Here is a 9,912-nt window from a genome sequence, read left to right as displayed (position 1 = left end):
GTTTCCTACATAATAGCAGTAATTTAGTCACATGAACTTGGAGCTAGGAAAGGGCCGGATTACAGTTCTGTGAAAAGTGTCTTCAAAGAGTATCTTTAATCTTGATTTGGTAAATTTTAGGTATGTCAGCTGCACCATACAGTCACTTACTTGACTATGAGGAATGCACAACTTCAGTAAATTGGAATTATTGTTGGAATTAACAATTTCAGAAGACATTCAAAAGATATTGGGAAACACTAACTCTGTTCTTAGAATGACACCATTAAAAGTTGACTTGAAATGCTGTCACTATATCACCATAAAGAAAAACTGGAGAAGACTAGGTTTTATGTACATTGGTATCCACTGTAGTCTCAGTTGTTCTTAACTGCTCTTATGTCACTGCTAAAGACCATTTCACATTTTCCTCAAACCTAAATAAGATCTAGATGGCAAACAATTTCAACATGAAAGTAATTTATGTAAGCAGTCAATAGTAAAATGTCTGAATGAACACAAAGGTTCCTTAACAAGAATTCAATGTTTTCAGGAGAAATACATTTTCATAATGTCAATTACATTTAGACAGAAACTTTTCTGCTTGAGATTGTAATAAACTGTTTAACTGAAGATATTTCTAAAATAATGTGAACTTAGGAAAGAAAACTATTTAGGGACAGGGAAGCATGGAAATAGTTCTGTTATAGCCATTTATTTATTTTGTTTAAACTGAAATCTTTTCTTACCATCATGATTGGGATTTCCCAAAGTCCATGGCTCATCTGAGTCAAAATGAGTGTCTCCCCCAATTCCTGGCCCAGGGAAATATGCATGAGCCAAAAATCCGCCCTCCCCATCAAAGGGAGAACTGTCTCCATGAAAACCTGATGCAAAAATGATTGTAATATCCACATCCCTTTTGCCATTTTCTAATTCAATATAAGGAACTTCTTCAAATGTTAGAGGAGTTACATTCTGCCACACATCGAAGGCACGGCGAATGGCTTTACGAGTTTCAGCATCACCTACTTTTGGAGTGACGTTCTTTATGCTGAAAGAAACAGAGAAACATTAAATAGATTAAATGTGACACAGTGGTAAGTGACACTGCTTACATCCATTTTCCCCTAATTATTAAAAGCACTGTGCTTTTAATAAAACGTGCTAGTCTGACATTATGTCCTTTAAGAAGAGTATTTTTAAACAAGCTGCTGGAAAATTATTTTATCAATTTGTGTAGCCCTGTATGCTAGAACTCATTATATGTTAGCTAGGTTACCCTCAGCAGTACAAAAATCTTATTTTTAGAAGATTAAAAATATTTTTAAATGAAAAATTCTTAACAGTGTGATAACTAGATTAATCAACCACTGACTGTTTACCTCCTGGACCACAATTAGAATCCATCACAGCTAAAGAACGGCATGTTATTTCTGATAAAAACAAATGTTTCCAGTTAAATGAAATCTTAACTTCTGAGTGAGCCCATTAACAATAGCAGAGCTCCATACTGTGACCACCAACCAGTATTCACAAAGTCTTGAAATAGTTCTTGTTGCATTTGTAACTGGATAGTTAATTCTTTATCAGAAACAAAGCCTTTTTTATTTTGATACAGGCTAAGATGTCCTTTTATGATCTGATTACTTTATAAATCTTGCATAAACTGCAGAATTCATCAGAGAAATCATTTTATAGAAGACAATTATGTGCTAATTCAGAAATATATATTTAAACAGAAATTTCAGTCTCCACTACTTCTTCAAATGACATATATAAAACAAAGGCAAAAAAACATCAGAATTACAGTTGAGTTCAGAGTCAGAGTTACCAGTAAATTATAGTGGAAATATATTTTTAAAAACTTCTTTATTTTTACTATTGAATTCAATAAAATAATAGCAATAATCAATTTCACACATGTCCAATTACCTCCATCATTTTTACTCAATTCACATGGCTAGCAAAAACTGTTAGGTTTGTGTCTGTTCTGAAACTTCTGCAATCAGATATCCTTTGTTCATTTGACATGTGCTTAATTGAATATCTAGCACAAATTTCAGAAATTACATAGTTCTAGAATATTTCTAAGATTTATGTAAGTTTACACAGCATGATGTGTTAATGGAGAACGAAAATATTTTCATGAATATACCTGGAATGATTGTTTTGTTTGGTGCATGACATGCATTTGATTATACAGTATTGTAAATTTATATAAATGGAAAGAAACCCTTCAAGTCTTTTTTTATAGGTTTGATTTCACATATATAATATTTTGTTCATAGGTTAATGTAGAAACCATAAAGTTACCTATTTCGACTTCCACTCAAAAACGTTCTTCTATTGAGTCCAATAATGCTAGTCTAACTAAAGTATTATTTCTTCTCACTTAGAATCTATGTTCCAAAGAGATATATCAAAACAGATTAGAAGACAGTGTGCTGTAAAGAATCCACTGCTTGGCTTTTTGTTTCAAAGATGATGTAACCAGTTGTTACATACTTGTGCCTATTCTCTTATTTGTCTGGCTTGTAACTTTGGCTCTTGTTCTGCCTTTTTACTTCCCATATGTGAGCTTTAAGAACATTTTTCCCCCCTAAAAAAATACATTTAAAAGACATTTCTGCACTGCAAAGTCATTACCTTTTAGTTTTCTCTTTGAAATTAAAAGTTTGAACTCTTTATATCTCTTGTAATAAGACATTTTCTCCAGTCTATTAAATATTTTCTGTGATTTTTATTGAACTCATTCCAGTTTTGTAATGTTCTTTTAAAACTGACTCCATCAGAACTACAAAGTACTGCTGTACTTATCTTGCTGTCAGAGAGAAAAAGTCCTCTGATCTGTAGTCATGGCCTTACCCGATACGATGTAAATGTCATGTGATTCAAATTGCTTTGTATGATGCCCTTTCTTTATAGTTATTTATTCATCAGTAATTTTATGATCCGTGTTTTGCTGATTTTCAGATTTTTTAAAAAATATTGGATGCACTGGACCAACTATCAGCCCCTGCAGAAACCCTCTCTAAAATCTCTCTCCTTTGTGATTTTTTTTTTTTTTTTGAGATGTTTTAGTTAGCAAGTTCACAAAGTACTCATCCTGTGCCCCTTGAGAATGTATGGTATTTTATAACTAGTAAGTCATGTGGCAGCACAAGAGTAAGATTTCAGTAATATTTCATCAGTGATATGCACTTCTCACATGGATTTACTATTTCTACAGATGCCTGAAGAGTTTTGTTTTGGAGACTGTTATTCTGAAATTCTGAGTCCTATTGATTTTAAAAAAAGCTTCGGGTTTTCCTTCCCCTCCTCATTCTTCCCCAAAATATCCTCAAAAAAATTATCCATGTTTCAGTGACTGATTTTTGGATGCAACAGCTTCAGAAGCTTTGCAAGGCTGTCAGGATATACCTCACTTGGCTGTGTAAAATCAGTCATCTAAAACTTAAATAGAGTACATTAAGTAGCATGTATTTTCCACTAAATATCACTATTTCCTTTTTTTCTTTCTGAGCTGTCATTCGAACAGCTTGTTATATTTTTCACGTAAATTGCTACAATTCTTTATATAAAATCAACCGTTCTGACCCAAGCTGGACCCAAGAGGCAGCTCAGCAAAGGCCAGACAAAGCTCAAAATGCATAAAGCTTATTATTACTGCTTACCTTAGCAGTAATGACCTCCACAAGAGTTGTAATAACTGAGTGACAGATTTCTTCACGGCCTGTAGACTTTGTTACTTCTATTTTCCACTGCATATAATAAATACTGTTTTTAAATTGGTTCTATGGTTATTTGTGCATTAAATCCAGAGTACAAGATTAACAATATCTTACTACCCTGTTGTGCTGATTAGACTGGATACTAATGAGTGCTTTTAGAATTATTAGGTAATTGTATTGATGCAAAATGATACTTTATTTTTTTTAGAACATAAATATACCAATTAAATATAAATGGGGAAAATATTTCTGCAATGCCATTTATCTCAAACATTCCAAGTTTTTCTTGGCGCAAAGTCACAAATTGGAAACCCCATTCTAAAGAAAGAAAGAACACGAGATTAAAGAGCAGAAAATTTAACTGAGTAGGTAAAAAGATACATTCAGTAATCTGTTTGAAGTAAGACAATTATAGATCTGTACTTGACATGAAATAGTTAAGAAAAAATGAATTGAAATATAGCTTAAATTTGAATAACTTGTTGAAACTACCTTCTTATTGCCATTACTGTCAATATAACCTAAACTGAACCAAAGCTTTTCCTTTTTTTTAATCCCATTGTTACTTTCATTGAATTTAATAGATTACCTCTGGTCAAAGGTATATTTCATTTTGCGCCATCATTTCTCTAGAGATACTTTCTATCAAGTTGCTTCATTAATCTCTCACTGATGTGAGTTTTCTTAGCTTCAACTTCTTTCCAGTCTCACTTTGATAACTCTTTGTAGCTGTAACCTAAGAATGTTTCTCATGTAAAATGTGATCTTGGCTCTCATAGCTCCTGCTCCAGCTGATTAAACCAAGTCAGAGATACAGCTTTTGATTTTCTTGTTCTGTAACCATATTAAAAGTCAACCTACTGCTGCCATGTTGGAAAGAACGTATAATTCTATTGCCTCTTCAGTTTTGATTCCATTCAGAGTTTAGAAATGCTAAGGTAGGTAACACTGCTAACATTGTTTTTTAAGAAAAGGGAAAGCATTACCTTTATTAAATTGTTTTTTGGGAATGCACTGAGCTTTAACAGAGGGGTAAACATCCTTAAATCAACACTTAGGAACTGAAGTATTCCATTTTATTCAGATTCCTAAACATTGCCTAAAATGGCACTAGGAGATATCAGATAGATAGATACTGGAAACTTTCCTGTGTATCATCAGGTTGACTAGAATTGCATTTTGAAAGCTTATAGGAGATGCAGTTATAATGACAAAGAAACGTTTAAATAGAGCCTTTATTAGCATCTAACTCTGCATCCATGCTTAATACAGAAAGCTAATGCTTAGTGTCAGGAAGCATAACATTCATGTCCCATTAGTCCTTAAGGGTTGAAGCCCTACGGTAGGTAGTCTAACAGTTTATGAGAACTTTAGAGTAGAAAACAAGTGGTCTCTCTAGTATAAATTACTATTTTTATAGATTTGCAGATGTAAATCACTAGAGCTCCAGCAAAACATGTAAGTAAGAATGCTAAGCACTCATGTGTAGGTCATGTGAAAATATCTGTTTTCAGGGAATCCTGAAAACTTCTTCACCATGCCAGTCAGAATGCCTTCCACATCTGGAGGTATCACTTCTTAATATAAATCTTCATGCATTTTCTATACTACTGTGTGTTCTGTGATACAGAGGAGCTAAGAACTTCAAAATTTGTTACTGACTTAAAATGGTAGGGTAGGATTTTAGAGCATATAATTAGGTTTTTCCACTGCCTTAAGGTCTTGTAGGTCTCATGTACGAAGGGAAAAAAAAATATATCAAAGTGCACCTCAATTCTGTAAATGCTTCTGGCATGTTTCAAAAACTATTAGTCAGGTACAACTGAATAAAAGCATAGAATACTGCTGGTGTATTAAGGACTAGTTTTCAATAGTTATTCACAAATTTGTTAAAGTTAGGATGTTCTTAGCATTCCCTAATTTCTGCTTTTCATTTTTAATGGAAAAACAATATGCTCATGTTTTGATGCTAAAATAATAGAGCCATATATTTAAAAAATAATGCAGTGAACATCATCACAATGCAAAGCTTATGTTATGATCTCAATATGAACAGAGCTGACCTTTTTTCATTCATGTGTAAACTAAAATCAAGGAAAATCAACATATACTGACTTTGTAACAAGCATAATTAATAAGATGTGCAATTCCTTTATTTAGAAAATATTTTCTAAATATTCCTCTGTAGTAGTACACTCAAAATATTACTTCATAAAAAAATCTTGTTGCTACTTTGAATTCAACAGTATTTTCTGAGTTTTTTCTTAATTCAGTGTGGCTTTTAAACACCCAAGAAAAATTATATTTCCAAATTCCACACTACTTGGAGCATTCAGACCACAGAAATAACATAGTCTATTGTTAACAAGCCAGACAGGAATTTTCCCTTGCATACTGAAGCTCCTGGCTAGCATTAATTCAATTAACTGAACAGCATAAGGTTAGACTTGTCTAAATCTTTAAACTTCTGTTGGTCTTTGGAGAGGTGAAATCCAGGATGTGTCCAACTTGTTGAGAAAGGAGAAAGACATTAATCTAGGGCTTGATCCAATGTCCACTGAAGTAAAGAAAAAGATTAAATTAATTCTAGTTGGTTTGAGATGAAGCCATTGATCATTTGCAGTTAAGTTTCCTCCACCTATTAGATTAATATTACGTATTGCTGAACGATCAAATTCCATTTTTTTGCTTTCTCAAGACAGCAAAATAAGGCAGAATAGCTTTTAAATTATTATTTTCTTTTATTCTAAATTGTTATGAGTTCTAAGTAATGGTTGTAATTCAAGGCAAAGCTTGGCTTTTTAAAGAGCATTCTCCAACTTAATTTTCAAAAGTGTTCTGAAGACTGAATAACTGGAACAATTGACAAATGACTGACTGCTGGAGTTAAAATAAGGAATAGTATGCCTAGATTTCTGCTGAGAAGAATTTTATATTCTTTAATTCTCAGTCCAAAAAGGACATATAAACATTCATATTCTATTTTTACAAAGCTGACTGCTTTACTGATTCATGTTTTTGCTCCTTCTTTAAGGTACTGGATGATTTATTTCCCTAGCAAAAGAAAAGGTGATTGTTTTTTGAGAGAGACTCATAAGTGTCTTTGTAAACATTCCCTTTAAAATATATATATATTTTTTTAATTCCCTTAATAGAGTTCAGAGATTACTTCTCTGACTCTATATAATGTTCAGAGATTGTTGTGTAACTTGATACAGTCTAAAACACTAAGGAAGAATCAAGAACACATCATTAAGATCTTTGTAGTTTGTTCCGTAATTGAGCTATAATTTTCATATACTCTAGATGTTCTCCTTCACTCCTATACTCTTTGGGCTGGTAAAAAGGTTCAAATAACCACTTTCTGTTTCTCTTTTTGTAAAAGTTATGTTAGTATATACCATAAGTACTAATAATGTTTACAAGGTATACCGGCATGTACTATACCAGGCAGAAAAGATATAGCAAGTAATATTGCTATGCAACTTATTCAGAAAAAGAAATTTTAACAAATACCCTATTCATCAGTTCAAATAAGTGGAATGCTGTTATTCATGAGGGAGAGACAAGTATAACCAATGCAGTACAATGTATATTCTATGCTGATTTTCCCAATACTGGAAATATTCATTTTTATACTGTCTGCACACACATTCTTTTTTATGAGTAATTATCAAGCTAAGTCTAAAATGTAATATGTGTCCCAAAAAGGACATAATTACTGTAAATTATAACAGTAAGTCACTTCTTTGCTCCATCATAAAATTTTGGGGAACTGTTTCAGCTTGAAAAATTACAAATTGAAAATATAGAAATGCAGAAAAAATATTATAAAAGTCACATGTGTATTTGTTTTGAACCTTCTACCCATGGTTATAGGGACAATCTAAGAGGAAATAACTTCTGAAAAACATGAATTAATTTAAATTTAACAGGTGCCAGAAGCAATTCTTGGAGAAAAAATAAGTGTCAGAAAATGCTAGAGCAAAAATATAATTAGACATAGTTTAAAATGCATTTATATGTGATCTCAATTCTATTTTTCCATTAATAATGTCTTGGTGTTTTGCCTGAAGTGATAATTATTTTATTTAAATAGAGCATCTGAGGATATACTCTAAGACCAAGTATCTATGGAGATAATAAGTGGTAAATGTAGCTTTTGCTCTTTTTCAAAGGGCTCCGCACAGCACTGGAATTGCACCTATTTGACAGTGATCCATACAAAGAAGAACTTCACATCTGAAGATTTCATAGAGCTTAATACGAGTTTATATATTTATGGTCTTATATTAAACATTTTCTTGAAATAAGCAACAAAGAAGCAAATTTGAAAAGCTTGCCCTACTCTACTCAATCAAAATCCTCGTAAAAAACAAAATGCACACCAAATATTTTAGGAAAACCTATTAACTGCTGTTAAGGTTCATTTTCTGCTTATCTGTTGGTCTCTTTTTAACATGTATGTCCGCAAAATACTTTTTCTTTTGCTGTTATGCTTCCTGTTCAGAAAAGCTGGTGAGTGCAGTTCTATAAGTGTGATGGATAGCATCTTTTTTATTACTTAGTCTGTATTTTTGTTCTGTTGGGGGTGGGGGGATTTGGTTTTGAGGCTTTTTGGTGGGGTTTTGGTTTTGGTTTTCAGAAAAGTGGAAGAGGTAGCAGACACTGAAATGAGGGACTATTTGCTCTCTCTTTGGAGGAATTACAAAGCTTGCTTAGCGGGCACACTTCAGACTACAAGGTTCGAATGGCAAGGAAGACACAGAATGCAGATGGAAACCTTCAGGTTATAAAGTGACTGAGAAGCATCACTGAGAAAAATGGAGCAGATAAGTGATGCCAGAGATATGATCAAAAGGTTAGGGAACAAAGCAACTTAAAACATCATTCAGAGGAGAAGCATGTAAAGAATTTTATTTCTTTTTGTTGTTGTTTTTGTCCTTATTTACTTAGAGTTATTTTTTAATTCAGAAATATTAATATTGTATTTGTTATTTTAATAAAATTTTGGTTTTCTGCTTTAAATGTGTTTTGGTCTACAAAAAAATATTATAAGCTTATTCACATCAAACCTCTGGTTGGCTGCAGGTCTTATCAAACTGAGAGAGTGAACACTTTACAAGAGGGAAGGCAAGAGGTAAAGAATTGCTGTAAATTCTTCAAAGTAAGAAAGATTACTAGATAGTTGCCACATAGTTTAATACTGGGCACCCTCGTTTGTTACTATGACTAATGCCTTGGGTGACAGTACAGAAAATATACAAGTGATAGGATTTAGATTGTTGTAAAAAATCCTATAATGAAATACAGAATCAGAGTGCACAAATCACCGTGATAGAAAACCACACATATTTGTAAGTGACCATGCACACGTACTATTTAAACTTTAAAATGCAGATAAATGTAAAGTGTTGTAGGTGGGCACTATTATTCTAACCAACTATTCTAACCATTACATTTATATTAACAATAAAGGACTTCAGTCAATGTAGCATACTAATTTTAAGGCAGTCAATTCTCTATTGCTTGAAGTTGTATCAGTGTGTAATGTCTTAAAATAGACATAAGCCACAGTATTGACACAGAATTACTAATAAAATTAGCTCATCACTGTGGTATGAAGAACTTAAAATTCAATACTTATATGAGTTAATGAATAATGACATCAGTTAATGAATTTCAAAACTTTTTTTTTTTTTTTTTTTTTTTTTTTAACTCAGAATTTACCATTGTTAGATATTACAGGAATCGTAATAGGTTGTGTAAATTTTCAGATAGGTTGTTGTGGTGGGTTGACGCTGGTTGGATGCCAGATGCCCACCAAAGCCCACTCTATCACTTTCTCTCCTCAACTGGACAGGAGGAAGAAAAATATAATGAAGGCTTGTGGGTTGAGATAAGGACAGAGAGAGATCACTCACCAACTACCGGTAGGGGCAAAACAGACTCAACTTGGGGGGGAAAAATCAATTTAATTTGTTACCACTCATCCGAATAGCACAGTGAGATATAACAACCACATCTTAGAACAACTTCCCAACACCCCTCCCTTCTTCCCGGGCTCAAATTAATTTGCTTCCAATTTCTCTACCTACTCCCTGCCACAGACACAGGGGGAAAGGGAACAGGGGTTTCAGTCAAGTTGCCTATGCCACACTTCCCAGCATGAAGTCCTTCCCACAGGCTGCCAAAAGGA

General features: G+C 33.0%; 1 protein-coding gene across 1 annotated transcript in view; it reads right to left on the bottom strand.

Moving 5' to 3' along the window:
- Positions 1–449: 449 nt before the first annotated feature.
- The window catches only part of LOC104520497 (matrix metalloproteinase-16-like), a 107,066-nt gene continuing 97,603 nt past the window's right edge, over positions 450–9,912 (bottom strand). The window contains exon 4 of the mRNA XM_010162203.1: positions 450–1,033. Coding sequence (XP_010160505.1) covers positions 694–1,033 — 340 coding nt within the window. The 3' untranslated portion in view covers positions 450–693. The remainder of the gene's footprint in view (positions 1,034–9,912) is intronic.

Source organism: Antrostomus carolinensis, unplaced genomic scaffold (assembly GCF_000700745.2).
Source record: "Antrostomus carolinensis isolate BGI_N321 unplaced genomic scaffold, ASM70074v2 scaffold11232, whole genome shotgun sequence".
In the NCBI taxonomy this organism is placed as follows: domain Eukaryota; kingdom Metazoa; phylum Chordata; class Aves; order Caprimulgiformes; family Caprimulgidae; genus Antrostomus; species Antrostomus carolinensis.
This window is presented reverse-complemented; position numbering and strand designations above follow the sequence as displayed.